General features: G+C 41.0%; 2 protein-coding genes across 6 annotated transcripts in view; one reads left to right on the top strand and one right to left on the bottom strand.

Moving 5' to 3' along the window:
• LOC146684818 (dedicator of cytokinesis protein 3-like) overlaps positions 1–3,067 on the top strand; it is a 57,302-nt gene extending 54,235 nt beyond the window's left edge. For all 3 annotated transcript variants that reach the window (XM_085444793.1, XM_085444794.1, XM_085444795.1), the window contains exon 54: positions 136–3,067. In XM_085444793.1, the coding sequence (XP_085300919.1) occupies positions 136–744 (609 nt within the window). In that variant the 3' untranslated portion in view covers positions 745–3,067. The remainder of the gene's footprint in view (positions 1–135) is intronic.
• Positions 3,068–5,011: 1,944 nt separating this feature from the next.
• LOC146684820 (poly(rC)-binding protein 4-like) overlaps positions 5,012–19,482 on the bottom strand; it is a 36,493-nt gene continuing 22,022 nt past the window's right edge. For all 3 annotated transcript variants that reach the window (XM_085443097.1, XM_085443099.1, XM_085443096.1), the window contains 9 exons: positions 18,471–18,602; positions 16,138–16,266; positions 14,931–15,005; positions 13,032–13,103; positions 10,766–10,807; positions 10,597–10,672; positions 10,123–10,172; positions 7,303–7,472; positions 5,012–6,001 (listed from right to left, as the gene is read on the bottom strand). In XM_085443097.1, coding sequence (XP_085299223.1) covers positions 5,656–6,001; positions 7,303–7,472; positions 10,123–10,172; positions 10,597–10,672; positions 10,766–10,807; positions 13,032–13,103; positions 14,931–15,005; positions 16,138–16,266; positions 18,471–18,602 — 1,092 coding nt within the window. In that variant the 3' untranslated portion in view covers positions 5,012–5,655. The remainder of the gene's footprint in view (positions 6,002–7,302; positions 7,473–10,122; positions 10,173–10,596; positions 10,673–10,765; positions 10,808–13,031; positions 13,104–14,930; positions 15,006–16,137; positions 16,267–18,470; positions 18,603–19,482) is intronic.

The following is a 19,482-nucleotide window of genomic DNA, read 5'->3' on the forward strand; positions in this document are numbered from 1 at the left end:
CAGCTCTAAAAAGCACCCAAGAGGGAAAAAGTTAAAAGAGATATCAAGCCGAAATGTAAACGTTAAATGTAAACAACATTACTTTAAAAAAAGACACCCATGACATCCTCTCTCTTTCTCTTTCTCTTTCTCTAGTCTCCTCTCCACCCAATCCCTGGCTCTCCTACCAGTCCTCAGTCTGCTTTGGGAGGCAGTAACTCCACTCTATCAGGCAGCGCCAGCAGCGGTGTCTCCTCCCTGAGTGAGAGTAACTTTGGGGGTCAGTATCCTGATCCTGGACCCATCAGGAACGATGCCTTGGAGCCTCTTCCAAGTCACCTGTGGTCCCCACCTGACGAGTACATGGCGTCTCCCTACATGCACATCCACTACGGCGGAGGAGAAATCGACTCCATGGACCCGGTTCGCCCTTTCCACTACCGCAGCCCTGCGTCACACCCGCACAACCACCCGCACCCTCACGCTCATGCCCACCCAGGGCTGGACAGCCACTCACATGGGCCACCAACTCACCACCACGCCCCTACTCATGGCCCTCATCACATCCCTTACCGCAGACCTCAGCCTCCAGCTGTTCCCCCCAAACCCTACTTGAGAGAGGGCTGCATTCCTGAGGAGGACCTGCCACCTCAACCCATCCCGCTCCCCCGCAGGATCTTCCATTCCCCTCATGGCCACAGAGAGGACCAGGGCAAACATGCCTGGGAGCAGTGCATCAGCGAGGAGCACGAGGAGACACAGTGATCTGAAACTCCAGCTCAGTTTACGTTAGAGCTTTCTTCTCCTTTTCTTCTTCCCTTCATTTGCACTGAGTAAAAGGAAGCGGTAGTAGAACAAGTCTAATGTGACGCAATGGAGCATGCTCGATTGTCATGTTCTGCGGTTTAACTTCAGTGCACATGAAGGAAAGGAACGAAGGAGCGAAGACGGTTGAAGCTACGGTTTGAGGCACAACCGCTGCCGCTGCTTCGTGTGGCCTCTTAGAATTAAAAGAAAAATATCTCTTGAACAATGGGATCAATTAACTTCTGTTCAAAAATTGATATTGATTGTACACAATTGTACAACTCGTCTGTGAGCATGTTTTTTTTTCCACTTGAGAATAATATGAAAACGGTTTTGTGAAACATGACGACCACGATCATAACCAACATGATCCCAGGTGCAGTATAAGCTGTGAACTCCCTTAATTTTGCTTTTCATGTCATTTCATAACACGAGGAAACTACAGAAGGTTATTAGTCACAGCGAGGTGACTTCTCTGCTTTAAATGCTTCATATATATGAATTCTTATTTTGATAAATTTGCTACATTATAGTGTTTTCAAAGGCTTACGTCCATTATGTTTTTTCAAAACACTGTTAAGTGCTCCTTAATAGTGAATCATATCAAATGCGCACTGTAATACGTGTTGCTGCTGGGCTGTCGCAAATCGCTGGTGTACTTGCAGCTCTCCTCTTGGACCAGCATCTCAAGGGACACGAACTTAAGTCACTGATGATTTCCCATCCGTACCATGCGTATGGAAACCCACGTGAATGTATTCAGATGAGATGTTCCTACTTGTATTGCACCAGCTGCAATCCTGGCTAATGTTTAAGTGCTTTAAGTTGAGTCTTTGTTGAAGACGTCTCTATTTGTCTCTTCTGTGTGACAAAGATATCTCGAGAGGAATGAAGGTGTTTGGGAGTCTGAAGGCAAACTGAGGACAGTTGACAGACAGGCCCCACACCTGTCAGCTTTCATGTTCACGGAGAATGAAGAACTGTCCACTTCACACCTGCTGGACTCCAAACTAACACCAACACCACTCTCTCGCCGTCATTTTCCTTCTCTGTGTATGGTTGTCAGACCATGTTGAGCAGTGAGGGCTGAACCTGGACAGCTGCAGTGGCAATTTTTGTTGCGCCTGACGACACTGTCGAGCCCACACGCCCCCCACCCATCCGCCCCAACTGCTCAGTGACCGGTCGAGGAGCCCACACAGACAGCATTGGAATCGCCTACCTGCCTTAAGTGCACTCAAATGCAGTTTGACCTCTCATCCGGACTGTGGGGAGCTCATGTAGTAACAGCCATTCTCCTTTTCACTTTCTTCACTGTAAACTCCCTGAAGGAAAAAAAAATAGAAAAAAAGAAGATATCTACCTAGTGATGTTTTTGTATGGTTTTGTCCCGCTTTGGTTTCAGATTGTTGTTTGGTTTGTAGCGCTAATATTTCTTATTCTGCCTGCGGCTCTTTCTCAATTACCTTCTGTTGTTTCAAAACTGATGACATGTTACACAAGAATGCTGAAGCCCGGACTGGCAGAAAGGTTTACTTTTACTGTGGGGCAGAAGGAACAGCGCTCTTTATCGTCCCGTGGGGGTTGGAAGGATATAGCTAATATTTTAACAATTACTTGTTTTCCTGGTTGTTTTTTGCAGGTGGATGCTTTGTGTTACTGTACATCAAGTTGTCAGCTGACTAGACAACATCTATTTTTGTATGTGAGATCATCAGTTGTGTGAACATATTTCAGAAACCGTACCGAGACAGAAGGCACTGAATAGGCTGCTGTACTTTGTATGGAGTTGAACATGAGGTCATTAGATCTGTAACGGCACGTGAGTATCTCTTGTGAGCTTGATGGCGTTGAGGATAACTGGTGACTGAAGTGATACTCAAAATATAGGTACAATAGAATTTTTCAATGTAAATTCTGTTATTGTACATACAGCAGTATTGTGAAATATTTTTGAGAATTATTGCAGAAACCCCCAAAAGGTTTATTGTTGTTTTGTGTATATACATGTACTCCAGAGATCAATGTAATTGATAAATATCTATAATCAGTGTTTGGAAAAGGACGAATCCATTAGACTGTGGCCGTCTCCACCGTTCTTGACTTGAGTCCTCTCATATAAATACTTTATACACTTTTCAATGTGCTTTCCTGTACATATGGTGTTAGCATGATCAAACAGTGTTTGGTTGTAAAAGTGGTTTTCCTACTCCCATAACTGCTGTGGTATGGAATTCATTAACAATGCCAAACATTAAAGACAATCTTTTATCAGCTCTAACTCTTCCTCGCTACCTTTTTCTGTACCGTGAAGGGTCACGCAGAATATTGAGTCGACAGTGGAGGGTGCTGTTTGTCACTGAATTACTGAGGCTGAGCGCTACAGTGGTAAGAATCCAGATATTTGTGCTATTTTCAGTTTTGCGAGTGTCTGTGCATAGATAACGGCATGCCACACATCCCCCGAGTCCACCACAACTGAAAGAAGAAGAAGAAAAAAGAAAATGTGACAGCTAAGTGACAGCTAGGGTCCCAGCTGTCACCAGCTCAAACTTCATGCTTTGATATTCTAATGCAACGTATCTGGTGTGTGGTAATGGAGCTGGAATATCAGTGGAGTTTATCTGTTCGTGTAAAGAAAGCATATTTCACAGTAAGCTATTGGCAAACCTTTAAATATATGGACTTTGACCTGTTTCAGACTATAAATGCTATAAAACTGTAACATAATCACATGATAGGTTTTTATAGTATACTAAGGGTCAAAGGGAATGGGTTAGTTAGAAATAGACTGCAGTCAGAGGCTAAAGTTGACGTGTTTGACCACAAGGGACAGCACCATATTTGGTGAAAAACAAATACTGCACATCAACACAAACACCTCATACAAGCTGTCCAGCATGGTGGTGAAGTGATGATCTTCTGGGCTTAGAACAGGAGCTGGACACCTTGCTGTTGTTGCGCTGACCACAAACTCCTCCGTACTTAAAGTATTTTGGAGTCAAATGGTGGGTCATCTGTCAGGCAGCTAAAACCCAATACTGGGTCATGTAAGAGGACAAAGATTTCAAGTACAAGAACAAACAGAACAGCTGGAAAAGAAAAGAAAGTGTTGTAATGGTCAAAGTCAACCTGCCTGAAATCAGGTGGTGGGCCCTTAAGAGAGCTGTGCCTACACGAATGCCTGCAAACCCCATTGAACTGAAGCAAAGAAGAGTGGCCCAAAATTCCTCTACAATCATGTCAGAGACTGATCATACAGAAAATTGTTTTTTTGAGTTACTGCTGAAAAAGGTGCTCTGATTTGTCATTTGAAGGTGATTTTACAAGCATTATATCTTGGCATGTACTTGGATTTTAGGAGGTCCTAGAAAGAATAATATATAAACTCACAAGTGATGTTACCATAGAGACAGAAGAGAAATTCAAGGACCTCAAAGATCAAGTTTTCTTTGTGTCATAATTTAGCTTCACTGTTTGCTGGACTTCAGCAGAAAGTCTATGAAACTGAGGCACTGGCTCTTTTTTTGTTTGCCTCTGAAAAGTGAATGCGTTTGGTAACAGTGAGAACTGCGCATTCATAGTGTCTCGCATATCCATGATGCAGTGACAGAAAAAAAAAAAAACAGAAATAGTTAGGATGAAAGGATTGTAGCTGCCTCTCCTGAGGATGATGATGCTGTGGTGCATGCTGATGCAGATACAGATTTTTTTTTCCACAGCATCGCTGTGAATCCTCAGATCTTTTCTAGCTCCTAGCCATGTTAGTGCCCCTTTTTTCCCCCACACAAACCCCTCTGCCTTACAGTCTCTCTACACTTTGTCTCAAGGGACTTACAGAGCGCATTTTCTCTGCACAGAACGCCATGCGATTGTGCGCTTTTATACATGCACACTTACATGTGAGCACATTGCCCATCATGCCAGCAGAGCTCTTTTCTCCTCTGAGGTTGCACCGTCTCATTCTGCAGTTATTGTTTTGGGGCACATGAGCACAATAGTGTGAAACGAATCTCTCATCAGTTCTTGCAGCTAAAATGAGAACCTCCCATCTTGTTGTTATTTGAGAGAAAACCTAAATGTGGCGTTGTCTTGTTTTTGTGTGTGTGTGTGTGTGTGTGTGTGTGTGTGTGTGTGTGTGTACTGTTTCCTCCTGAAAATGAGTTTCTGCAAAGCTGCATCATTGCTCTTTGAATGCCTGTGAAGGAAATAGATAAAGCCACCATTAACAGGAACCAAAGACTTTTAATAAGTGAAACAATACTAATAAATAAAGATTAACCAAGTTGCACATTCAAAATAAATTCCAACAAAAAAGACATAACACTGAACAACGTAAAGTACAGTAATATAGCACAGATTATTAAAAAAAAAACCAAAAAAACAAAAACAAAACACCCCCCAGACATTTACAAATTTTCTTAAAAACTTCAAGAGGCAAACGTAGACATTGTATAAAAGCATCATACAGTAGAGCATCTGTCATCTGAGTATAATTTACAAATTTATTGAGGATAAATACTTAGCTGATCTCTAACTTGAGACACACATGTAAACACTGGTAAACATGTGTGTCTCAGGTGAGACCTCAGCCCTTTTTTTTTTTTTATTGTTTTTTTGTGATCAATAACAGTGATGAGGTGACAATGAAAGCTGTCCATCAATTCATGGGTAACTCACAAATTATCTATAGTCGTAAATAACTTTTAATAGCTTTATCCACATCTCCATTGGTCTCGTCTCTGTTGGTGTGTCATAGAATAAAAGGCAAGAGCATCTCTGCCAGCGGATATGGCTACATCAGGGGTTTGTGAAAGAACACTGCAGCTGTCCTTCATCTGACTCTGCGCACGGAGCTCAGAGGCTTCATCAGTAGGGAGCGAACTTCTGTCTCTCTGGCTTTTTGATGCAGTTGGCTGAAGAGATTTTGGCTGTGTAGGCAGCCAGAGTGGTGTGGGAGGGTGCTGCAGTGACGGCTACGGCTGGGGCCGGGCTGGACAAAGTCAGAAAGGGGACGGACTTCACCCCCAGCAGCCCGGAGAGGGGCATGGCACCGTACGGAGCTCCCAGAACATGAGCTGGGGTCAGGGTGCTCACGGCAGCCAGGGTGGGTGCAGGAGAAGCAGCTGGGGAGGCTGGCTGGGTGAAGGCCATGTTGAGGTCAACTGGACTTCCCATGCTGGCTGCCTGGGCTGTAGATTTGGCTGTCTCTAAACTATGATAGGAAAAAAAGAAAAGAAAAGAGAGTCGTGAAGATTAGAGGATTATTCTGTTGCTGCAACACTGGGGGAAGTTTCTGGAAAATCATTAAAGGGGAACTCCACCAAAGTTACTTATTGTAGTTTGTTTGCAGGTCTTGGAGAGCATTAATGCATGTGTGGGAAAAAAGAAAAGCTTTTTGTGGCTCCAGAGGGAACTACGTTACATTATAACAGATTTACTGGAAGTGATGCCTTTTAAGTCAGCGTCCGTTAGAGGTTAAAGAACGCAAATGTGAAAATAAGAAGAATCAGAGGGCATGAAAACCAAGTGTTGGAAATACCCACTGCCCTCTTAAAACCCTGCCTCTTGCCCTATGTCAGCTGGGGAAGGCTCCAAGCTCCTGTGACCATGAAGTGGAAGGAAATGGATGAATGAAGATGTTAATATTGCAAGTCTATAAGGCGGCCTCCACCATTTGATAAAAAAAATCTTTGTCAGGGAGTGTATCATTTGTTCCATTTGATTTGTCTCCCATAACTTTTTGAACTAGTTGTTTTACAGGTTTGAGCGACTTCACTGTGATCCACTTTATTGCTGCAGTAGCTGTTAGCAGTATTCTTTAATATCTCACCCTCAATATAGTATTTGTTTATGACGTGACAAACATAAGTGAGTACGATCACCAGTATATGGCCCAAATTTTCTTCAACACTTGTTCAACTTTGCTGGAATATCTTTTGCCCCCGTTACTGGTATCCAGAAAAATCTCCTGGCTACCTGTCATTTGACTCCCTCTATGTATTGTAGTTGGTTATCAGGTGCAATCGAGTACATACTGTATATAAACTTTTTTTTTTATCATTGTTGACACCTTTTTGTCACTGCTAGCATATGTTTTACACAGAAAGAAATGCGGTTTGAGGAACACCAAAAAATAATGAGGCAAAGCTGATCTGAATCAGTTACAAGAATTAAAGTGGGAATGTTTTTGTATTTTTTCCTCTTTTTTTTTTTTGAATTGTTAAAAGCAAGAACTGATAACTACATTTAATGCAGATTAATTTCCTTCCTTATGGTCTTATATAGAAGAAAAGCTAATTTAAAAAAAACATGTCAGAGCATAGCAATGCCTGAATTCCAACAAGACATTACTATCCAGCACACAACACAGACCTGCTCTTACTCATTCTTCATACCAGCAGCACCTCATTACCACTTATAGCACAGCCTTTGACCCTTTTAAGTCGGTGCTTTTCTGTCAGGCCTGTGCTTGCAATGATTCATTAGATGGCTGTGTGTGTCACTGGGCCTTACCAGGAGGTAATGAGGTACTGGGCCAGGTTGATGCTCACTGGTGTTCCTGTGATAGTGACATGGCGATCGCTTGTCCCGTCCAGCTGGCTCCCGATTTTAATCTGAGCTCCTGACACCTGCCTGATCTCGTTGATCTTAGTGCCCTGACGACCAATGATCGAGCCAATCAGCTGCGGGAGGACAGAGTTGAGACAGATCAGGTCAGTTTGATGGAAAAATTAATTACTACGTAGATATACAGAATCTGGGGGGTTTAATAAATCATTTGACTGAACGCAGCGTTTTCCCACTGTCGGCTCTGTTGTGCTGATCAAAGTGATTCTGACAAAGGGGGCAAAGGAGAGGGAACACTATGAAAACTGCACTGCTGTTGAGCTGACTTAATGCAGCCCACTTCAAATATTGCAATTACATTGTTTGTCTTCACTGGATTGGTCATTCGTCATGCATGTCAAACCTCCTCCCCCCCTCTGGCGGGTCTCCCTTAATTGCTACTGTGTGCGCACTGGTAAAAGAGACGAGAGAAGGCACATTTGCCTCTCATTAATCTGAGTGGCTAAAAGGTTATTGATTCCTCAGAGTGGTGATGACTTCCCAAACAAATCACTTCCCAAACACACGCCAGCTAGATGCATCTCTGCACTAATGGAAAACATAATGGGAAAATAACTCAAATATATAATATACAGTCCCATTGGCTTGAGTGTTCTCTCTGCTGAGAGCAGATTAGACAATGACACGAGTTTTATTGCATTCCAAAATACATTATCACTTTTGTTTTGCTTTCATTACCTGCACCCTTGGCCATTAGTGACAATATTCAGCAGAGCCAAAGCTCGGGGCAACAGCTCAAGTGCAGGGTGTCAAGGCTCAGGCGACAGGGTTATGCTGCCAAATATATTGCGAGTGGGCCAGACAGTGATGAAGTACTTGTAGTAAGTGAGTGTGCAGGAAGTTTAACAGTGGCTGACGTATAGGCAGAAGTACACAACACACACGCGCGCACACACACACACACTAACACAATGTCCTCCCTCCATTTTACATTCCTTTCCTGAGAAGTAAGCAGCCTGTTCCACAATGTCTGATCTGTCACACAGCGACCTGGTTGCTCTGCCTGGCTATTATTGGCTCCGCAGTTTATTTAGAAGGGGAGAGATACACAGAGAGTGGCCAGCCTAGAGAGCAACTCTAGAAACAATGCTCCCTACAGAGCTCAAATCACAGATAACATCTCTACCCCACTGAGACTAAAAATCATGGGCCTTTTACACCAGCTTGCCCACACACATCTTTGTGTGAACAAACTGGGAAAAAAGAACAAAAAAAAAAATCGGATAATTAAACTTTTGGGCTTTTTAAAAAGCTGTTATTTTAATAAACAGTAATGTTACACAATGCTCGTCGTCCTCACTTGTAAGTGGCCTATATTTTGTTGGTTTACTGCTGAGGCAGTCGTTTGAAAGGACACAAGAAGAGGGATGGGATGGCAAAGGTGCAGCCATTTTTCTTCTGGCTAAATCTTCCTTCCACCGCAGAACTACTGTATACTGCTGACTGGGTGTAAGCAGTTTCTGAATACATCTGTGTGTGCGTGCAACTCTCCTTCGGCGTTCAGTGTGCGAGCACAGAGCAGGATTGTGAGGCCGGAGTGTGGCCGGCCTGGGCTGAAGAGGCTCAGTCATAGCTGTAAGTCCTCTCTTCTGGAACAATGGTTGGAGCTTACAGCTGTCCCTGTCACGTATAGCACTGGACTCCCTCATACCTCTGATGCGTTGTGCTGCTCGCCATGCGGGGGGTTTACATGGGGGAAGAAATGCCTTCAGGCATTTTAGAAATGTTGTTTCAGGGATGTGGCTTTATCCTATACAGTTAAGCGAACCCTTGAGTAACCAGTCCAGTTCTTCCTTTTTTCTTGTTTTCAACAAAGACAGCAGAGTTAAAGTTATTTTTATTCCCTTTTTTATTGCCAAAACACACACCTAGAGGAGTATTTCGACACCGCCATGTGGTTAGATACTCAGTAGCTTTTATTACTCTATGGTCCAAAGACTGTTTTATTCCTGCTTCAGTCACTTCATCAGCACCTTTTTTTTAAAAAGAAATTTAAACTCCAGCCTTATGGTTGAATTTTCAGAGCAACATTTCATTATTGTGAATAATCATGCTTCAGGATAATTAAATGTTCAATTATAAATGACCTCATTACAATTTCAACTTTCAACCCCACCCCACCCACCCACCTACCTACACACACACACACACGCACACACACACACAAATATCCCAGAGCAGGCCATCTGACCAAAATGACCAAACTAATAGTGAATTTAAAGATAAATGTGTGTCTTGCATTTTCATCTCTCAGATTGGAGAGGCATTTCATCAAACCCTGGTGGAGGCTAAGTGGAGAGGGAAAGGATCTTTGTCTGTTTCCTTATTGGCTGTTTTGACAGCAGACAGCTTCTAAGTAGGTCAGGGAACATGAGAGGATTTACTGAACACTCACGGGAGTCCCTCTAAGACATTGCAACTGCAGCCCAGACAATAATGCGAAAGGATCCATATCAGCTCAAAATCCCTTTAACCTTGGGTTAGTCCGAGGTTAAAATAACGCGGATAATTAGTAAGTCGTAAGCATGTCTCTCGTCTCTTTTGAAGTCACGCCAGACGTCTTTGCAGTCGCAGCCAGTCACCTGCTTCGGTGCTGCGTACATGTGAGCTGAGCGTCGGCTTCCTGTTGTTTTTGCTGTCGCTCAAATGGGACAATATAAACAGCATAAAGAACAAAAACACAAAGATCGACTTGCTTTTCCTTACATCATTGGGAATAAGCAGCTCCTGAGACGTCTGAGAGTTTGAGTCCATGCCTGATAAGAGAGAAAATACACGCATCAACTGAATACAACTGAATTGAAATATCATTCGGCTCTTTTAGTTAGCAGAGCCATACAAAAACACCATTGAGATAGAGAAGAAACCCTTTCAGCTGCAAACTGCCAGATATAGTAAAGCATTTAATTTCCATTTTAATGGGCTGATGTTTAACACAGCACTCATTCTTTTCTTTCCCCTAGTTCTCTGACTGCGCACAACGTATCGTTTCACTTAATAGTTTCTCTCTCACACTAGGAGATATAAGAAAGCTACAAAGCCCCCCCTCTCCTCGCTTCTGACTGACAAAAGCTCACAATCAACGCAGATAAAAACAGCTGGCATTTATTTCTTATGTCTAAACACGGGTTAGCAATCTGAAATTAAGAAAGCAATGATTAAAATGCCTGCAATACACACCGGGTATGACAGCTGAAGCAGGCTGGGCAATAGGACTCAGGCCTTGCTGCACTGAGAGCTGATGTAGCTTGGCCAGCTTTAAAACAAAGAGGAAGAACTTGATTGTACACAAAACCACAAACCATTCATGTAATATTAAAATTTTAACACATCCATCAAATGGTCATACCTCTGAGTGTGGAATGCCATATTGGTTTTGCAAAGTGTAGGCCTGAAAAAGAGCATCGTACATTAGGTAAATTACAGCAATAAAAACGTCGCACACAAGCAATAAATCTGCAGCCGCTTAATGGAAGTGCTTCGCTGTCAATGCGTGCCTTTTTCTGATAAGTAAAATTAAATGATAATAAGAGAACCAACTGATCGCACTTTTACCAAAAATAAATAAATAAATAAAAACTAAATTCACTTGTATTGATTCAAGCAATGCAAACACTCTGCATCCATCATGAGCAATATAATTTGTCTGTTTGTCAAGGAAATCACATAAAAATGCTCGGCCAAAGATCCTGAAAGATGGTGAAGAATGAACACACAAAGAAGCCATTAAATGTAGGATACCAGCCACTGACCTTGGTGGATGACAGTGCAGTGCTTTCCTTTGGGGACTTTCTGATTTTTGTTTTGTTTGCCCACGTTTAGAAATATCTACTCCTGAGACGTCAGAATTTGACTTGTGGTGCTCAGTGCATTAAGATGACTTATAAAACATTCATCAGGACATATCTATATGGGCAGTGTACCTTTACTCTTGGTAGTCCACAGGATTACATAAGGACTACTTCATCAGTTTTAAACATTTATATTAAAAATTGTGGTTGACTATTGTGAGAAACTGACACAGAGTTAAAAAATACAAGACTTTTAAAGCCTCGGACCTAGCTGAGATTGCCTTTACCTCTTCATTGTTTGGCCTCCACTGCTCTCCTAATAAAACTAGTTTTCCACCCTCTCTTTTGAATGTATATGAAGCAAAAATACTGAAGTGGAACCTTCTCATTGCCACAAACTTGGCTTGCACATTTTGTGAAAGGGACAAAATGACCAGTGGGCATTATTATAAACAAAAAAGGAATACGAATGAATGTTTTACTCATTATGAGAGGACATTTTTAAACAAATGCAATCTAAAATGTAATCTACTTTGGTTGCCAAAAAGCCATTTACAGACAAAAAAACGACAGTATCCCGACGTGCTGGCAAACCTCCAGCAAAGTCTCATGAACTAGCGATTGCATATAACAGGAAATTTAAACAGAGTAGTTTAATTTTGAGGAAAGATTACGTCGTAAACACTCATGTCAACTCCAATAAAGTTTTAAACGAAATCTGCATTATAACTAGATTTTACAGCGGGGCTCTCTGAGAAACAGAAGTACGGCATTATTATTATTTTTTTTAGCAACACTACTGAGACATGTCAGAAAAGCTTTTAAAATTAAGTGTGTTTTCGAGCTCTGGGACCTCAAATAGAAGATTAGGGTTAAAGGCAACGGTTTAACTGCTTTAAACTGCACAAAGATTCCTTTTCTCTACATTGCAGCAGTCTGATAACAGGCACCCGAAACCTGAAATGTCTTAAAACCAGGGCAAGAAAACATATATGGAAGATAACCACTGAAAGTCAAAATTAAAATTATTTTTTTACTTGATTTGTGTGAAGTGATCCTTTAGACAATTAGCTAAACCCAAGTATTTCTTATAGAAATATTTTTTGTGAAATCCTAACAATACTAAATGTAAAAGTCATTGTACTTGCTGTCTCATTCTAACCCTAACAAACTGAAATAATAGCATATGATCATTAATATTAGTGTAAAGCTTTCTTCTTCCCATTTTCATCCATCTATCCATCCATCTATCTATGGGGTGCTGTGCAGCCCTCCCTCAGTATAGTTACAGCTCGACCAGACAGCACTTAGCTTAACTCGATTCTGCCTGACGCCAGCGGTCTGGCTGCTATTACCAGTTCATCCTATAAGGTCATAAACTGGAGAGGCGAGCTCATCTTTACAATGCATCAATACATTGGAGGCTCTATTTATATAGGAAAGCATACACAAACCACAAATTCACTGCAATAATCCTACCAGCTAGAGCACAAGTCATTTCAATTGGGAACTCTTTATATTTCATGAGCCACAGTTAGATTTTGTTTTGTTTTGTGAGTGTGATGGTATCGTGTTTCAGGAGGGGTTATAGCTCTTATGACAGGCCAGAACAATAGCTGCAGCTTACACTCAGCTGTTGTTTTTAATACCTCATGCCATATGATGGAGTGTGTAACTCTGGGCATACCACACAACCCCTCTGCTCACTCACCACGCAAACCATCGCAGCCCTGACACTAATTTGTGCGCTCCACATTGGAATCCAAGACCAGCGTTTGAATCCTGGAGAGATTTTTTTTTCTGTTTGTATTATTGCCCAGTTACCTGCTGGAGGTCCAGGCCACCCTGTGCGACTGAGTACAGAGGGTGGGGTGCAAATTCTGATGCCTCAAACACCTACAAAAACACAAGAGAAAAGGAGACGAGCAAAAAATAAAAATATGTCCTGGAGCTTATTACCCAAATATTTCATGTTTTGCAAGTTCTGCCATTGTTTTTGAATTGACAGTGATGACTCGTGGGTGTCTGTGCTCACCAGCTGAAACCTTTACTGGTAAATATGATGCAAAAATAATGAGTAGGAAAAAAAAAACCACATTTCTTTTTTTGCCTTTGGCTTTAGCTATAGAATTAGGCCTGAGATGGGCTCTCAAGGCTCCATTTCTGACACCTTGCCACACCTAACAGGCTTATAGGCTATGACTCATCCACAGACCCTTTCCCATTCCACTTCATTTTCTCCTCTGACAAATTATACAAACATCCCTTATCACCGTACTGCCTTCATTAAAGATATCTCCGAGCGACCAGGATCACGCCCCGGGTTTAATTTGATAGCCTATTATGAAGAATATCAAAAACACAAAGCCATTCCATAAATTGACCGTAGTCTGTGGCTGCACAAACTGTGTAGGAACTGCTGACAGCTATGCAGAATATCTGGCTGCTGTAGCCAGAGGAGACGGCAGGTCTCCAGTCTCACTTGCTAATCTTGTGACTCGCTCCATGGGAGGGTAGATATCTGTCCCTTTCTCAAACAGCAGCATATATACAGTACTTCTCAATCCCACCCTCATGCACACACATAAAAGAACTGATCCCCCACTGAGGACCCTCTGCATGAGTCTTGTTTCAACACCCGGGTTAGCGTCCAAGGTTGTCTGAGATCCAAGACGTCCAAGTGAAGAACAATGCAGTGAATGGAAACACCTCCTCCACACACTTTCCAATAACCATTATGCTTTAAACAATCATATATTTCCATGCAACGCAGACTCGAATGCTAATTCAGCTGTTCTTAGACTATAATGGCACAGAGAGAGTGGCAGCCTTTAAGATTAACAAACAAAGCCAGCATCTAGGTGCCAAAAAAAGAGCGTTTCCCTTTGTGGTAGGGTTAATGAGGGTTACCGATATAGGAATTTCAAGACCGATAGCGATACCTGGTGATTTATAAATATGATATTTTTATCCAACACAAACCGATTTCCCTAACATTTGTTAGGGAAATCGTTAGGGAAATAAATACTCGCCCAGGCGAGTATTTATTTACTCGCCTGGGCTGCTGGTTGTTTGCGGTGCTTCAAACTTGCAGAGTCGCCTCTGGTGGATAAACTATGTAACGTCAACACTCATAATATGGTTGAAGGGTGTTTCCCCAATTATCTATTCTTTATTTAAAAATTGTATTTATTAGCAGTCATAAAAGCAGATGTTCACCACTTTGGTTCATTTTCCACACATCCTAGTAACTTGAATTTTCCTCTTGCACCACAGTGATGACATTTTCCCCCTCATAGCAAAATATCTTGACAACAATTCTTTCATTTACGAGGAATCATGGAAGACTGTGCCTGGTTTCTCACCATCAGGTCACATTTTATTCTGGTCCAGTACTTCTAGACCCTCAGTTCCTCCCCCTCAAATATCACGAGTGTTTTAGACTAAATTGGACATTTTAGCATGTTAAACTGAGAGGATAAAAGGATCTGTCGCACTGAATCTTGCTACCCTGCATTGTGACAACCTTGCTAGTCATGAAAATGTGTTTTCTGTTCCCATAGAAACAAATTGATTAACTTTTTGCTAATTCAACTCCTGGTGTAACCCCCAGTAAACCCACTATATCTGTAAAGGTGGATTCACCCCATCTTTTGAGAATCACTGTGCTACTCTATCACAGATAAGTTAATCAGTGCGTGAGGTAAAATCTTATTTTCTCACCTGGTTTCCTGCAATGAGGAGAGCAGCTGGTGAGGGGCTTGGTCGATAGGGGATGGTTGCACCCTTTGGGGGAGACTAAGGAGTCAAAAATAGGCCATGAGGTCAGAGAAAGCAAGATAAGCTTTTTACCATGAATAAATCTTTTAGACGTGGATAAGCTTTACACAGCTAGTCTGAAATAAAATCAGCGATGGCGCCGAAGCCTGAAAAATGAAGTGCAAATGGTGTTAAACTCCCTGCAACATTAAAACACAATAACAGTTAATGATGAGCTAAACTGCTAATGACAGTGACATTATTCCCAGCCTTATTTTTCTTTTGATAATATTAGTCATTCATTGAATAAATGAAGTAGTCTAGTGAGCACTTTTTGTGGATAATAGCTTTGAGCTTTAGTGTGTGTCAGAGCTCAAGGCTTTGCTAAGGTTCGCCCTCTGGATAAATCAACCATCCACTGACATTTGAAGATAAAATTCTTCAAACACTAAAAAGAAAAGGAGATTATGCACTGAACATGACACTGTATATCTTATCAAGTAACTGCAGTGTTGGCAATACTGTTTTGGGGTTGAAAATGTAGAGCAGTCACAGCAATTTTTTTTTTTGTATAACTTTGCATAATTTAAATCTTTGAGCCAAAAGCAAGGCGCCACTGGTACAGAATCCTAATGAAACTCGCAAGCCTTTGAAGAAAGCCCTGGAAAACTGGATCAAACTAGCAATTAGTCAGTCAGGTCCAGCTGCGATGCTAAAACAAAAAGGACTTGTGCACTCCCATGAACACACAGGGTGAAACTGTGCTTGGGGTTGTTTTCCTCTCATCTCCTCCTCGGTTTTCTCAAGAGAGCTGTTGTCTAAAGGTGGACAGATTTTGCTGCAGGCCTGTTAGTTTTCTGTTAGCTGACTAGTGCCCTCTGCGAGAACGCTGTCCTCTGACCTGAGACAGGCACCTTTCGACTTTATCCAATGTCTTGCGAGGCGAATTACAGAAGGTTCAAACAATAGAGAAACTGAGCATTTTCTGTGCTGCATTTAAGGATTTACCCTGCTTAAAAAGGCATTCATTTCTGCTCCAGTGAAACAGACAATAACAGACAGCATGCTGATGAAATAAAAGCATGCATGTGAGCTGCAGGAGCAGCGCAATGACAAAATATCAGCAATGTGTTGGTGCATGGAGGAAGGAGAGGAATGGTATACTTCCTACCTCCAGGATTACTGTGCAGATGAGCTTGACACACTGGATTACCGAGTCCTGATTCCCAGATATCGTCACACCTCGCTCAGTTGAGTTGGGTAGCAAATCCCCTGCTACCTGTATCTGAGCTCCGGTGCTCTGCAAATGATAGGGTTTTTAGAAAAAAAACATAGCTTGATCCTAAAGATAAGGTGAGTTGCGATTACACTGCCACAGCTTCTTTTTGTCCCCCTCTGAGCTGGATTTGCTGACATTATATTTCTCCACCCCTACTGAAAACCAGCTGCACTGTGACGTGCTAAACGTCAAATTGCGACAAAAAAAACATCCACTTCTACAATTACAAGATGCCACACTCCTAATTGTAGCTGATGTATCACTAATACAGCATGCCTGACGGCAAAGAGTGCCGGTTGAGTTAAAACTTTTTAAGCTTTATCTACACTTGCTGATATCGACCTATTTCTGGAGGCGATCGTTGAAACACACAAATCACCATTGTCTTTGTAACTGATGGGTCCTGTGGCAACCAAACAAAACAACAGAAACAAGTTTAGGAGATGAACAAGACAGCGGAATCCATCTAACCGCAGAAAATCACCTGGATGCCATTACTGGGGAAGGTTAAGCTAAAATGAGCGACATTCTATTTGTAGATTGGTACAGAGCTACAGTTAAGGAGTCAGATGTCTCTGGCAATGGATCTGATACGTTTAATCCTAATGTTTCAACTGGGCCTGAATGCAGTCAGGAGTTTTTCCTGTTGTCACTGCTGAGTCACGGCCTATGTCGTGTTAAGTAAATATATCTGGGCTTGACTGTTTCATCAATTTTCTGCACTTATGGACAAACTTCACAACCCGAAAAGTAAATAGTTCATATTAACAGTGTTCACTTGTGTTTTTAGGTGAAACGCACCAAGAGCTATCAGATACATTGCTATTAAACTACAGAAAAAATGTCACTTCGGTGACTTCCTTCGTTTTCACAGAACATTTTAAGGTGAACATTTCATATCTCTAATATTATGTTTTATGATCGAATACAAATAAAACTAATTGGCTCGGCTACATTCAAATGGCAAAACGGGGTTCATGTTTTCAGTAACTAATATCATTTTCTCTGAGTTGGTGTTTATGATATCAAATTGATCCTCACAGTGAAGTTAACACAGGTGTTAGTTGTAATAACTGAATATAAATTGCTGTTTATTTGACATATGAATGCATTTACCCTCCAAATCAAGATGAAAAACATTTGCAATTCCTCTGATAACAGTTTAGAAATGCTACATATTTAATGCTTTTTTTTAGATTTTATGTAAAAAACAAAACAAAACAGTTTTTTTTTGAGGATTCAGATTTTTTTTAAGGTTTGTAATACCTGAACATACCTTTTATGAATACATGTATGAAAACTGTAACTGAAAATAATCAACTACAATAATTTGTCTGAAGTTGTAGACTTTTCATAAAAACTAGTGTCCAGCAAATAACAATTTCTTTACCACACTGAATTATTTATAACTTCAACATATACCATGCATATGATATTACTGCAGGCATAATATCATATGCATGGTATGCCTGAATTTTTACATCATGTGGCTTATACACAACACATTAATATGCATGAAAGAGAAACATTTTGATATGTTTTACTCAATTATATGTCAGATTGAGAAATACATTACTTTTCCAAGATGATAGCCACACTGTGTTATTTAAAATTGATCTGCATACAAAAATAAAGAAAATAAGTTTATTGTGTGAACTGCAACAGCTGGTAAGTGTAACAACCATTCTAATTTATTATTTGTGTAAACGCCACAAATTTTTACACCTTATTTAAGAAAATGATAAAGTAGCAGAAACAATTATTAAAAAAATGTTTAATTATTTAAAGAAATTGCCAATAATTTATAGCTTTTGGCTGTTTGCCTTTGCCTGACAGGTCCTCAGATTCTTATCAGCCTCAGTTGCTCTGTGTTTATTGCTAATTAGCAGAAAATAGATAAAATAGAAATTCCAACTATAATGTTTTTTTCATTAAATATGCCAACCTGTTATCACTAGTTGCAGCTAATTACACTGTTCTTATTGAAGTAGCATACTTGAACTGTAAATGCAGCAATTCTAAATTAGAGTTTCTACTATATAAAATGCATGTGGGCAATTATGCAGCCTGCTAAAAACCAGAAAAAAAAATGTAGAAGAAAATATCACTCCCTTCTAGGTACAGCTTCTTTTCTAGGAGATTCATTCTGTCAATATTTCAAATATGAACCTTTCTGTGAAGTGTGGGCATGGAGCATGGACTGGATTTGTGTTCTGGGTGCTCACCTCCCTGATCTCCTTTATCTTGGCCCCTCCCTTCCCGATGAGGGAGCCACACTGGCTGGCAGGGATGACCAGCCGGAGGGTAACCGGTGGCTTGGAGCTGATGGTGCCGTTGGCCACCAGTGCAGTTAAGTCCTGGAGGGAGATTTAGAAAAAAAGCAAAAATGGTTTTGAGAGTCAACAATAAAGCACAAGAAGGAAGAGAGGATCTAGGAGTATGGGTCAAGGAAGACAGAGACTGAACGCAGCTCATTTTACCAGTCAGTTTTGGATTCATAGCATCATTAGCATTACATCCCAGTCTAAAACTATGACACCAGTGAAGACAATATAATCATGGTTTGGGCTGGACCAGATATAGTGCAGCCAAACGTAATTACTGCTGCATCAACAGGAATCCAACAACAGAAAAAGCCAGTGGGATCCACACAGGAAGTGTCAGGTGTGAGGCAGATAGAGTAAAGAGCAATCCATCATCTGCACCTTATTAACCTCCGTCTCTGCATCTCTATGTTCCTGTATTGGGGTGGAGCAAAGTCCTGGAGTTAAATCGTTAGATTAGGCATGAAAAAGTTTTTTCTTTTGTAGATTTAATAAAAGGCTCCATGTTTAAGGGAAATGTAATGTGAGGATATGTTTTTCTTTTTTTTGTTCAGTTAGCATTCTTGAAACTCGTGTTTTAAAATACATTTTTTAAAATAAATCTGATTCCTTGAGAAATATCCTTATTTACCTCAGGACTTCACTCAACATAGTTCAGGTTATTATTTTAACATTTTGAGTTAATAACTTGAAATTTTGAGGCAATAACCCAAAATCTGGTCTTGCAAAAAAAATTCTTTCCTTCCATTCATCCCCATTTCCTTTCCTTGCTGTAGATGACAGCTCAGTTGTTTCCTTAAGGAAACAATATCACCTGAATAACAAGCCTTAGCCAAAGTTAAACATTCAAACTTTTAGAGTAAATGCGTTCATATGCCTTTCTTATCAACATACGCTGCTTTGAAAGTGAGCA

Source organism: Copadichromis virginalis, linkage group LG20 (genome assembly GCF_057382275.1).
Source record: "Copadichromis virginalis isolate Kocher_CV1m ecotype Utaka linkage group LG20, C_Virginalis_male_GT1.1, whole genome shotgun sequence".
Classification (NCBI taxonomy): Eukaryota; Metazoa; Chordata; class Actinopteri; order Cichliformes; family Cichlidae; genus Copadichromis; species Copadichromis virginalis.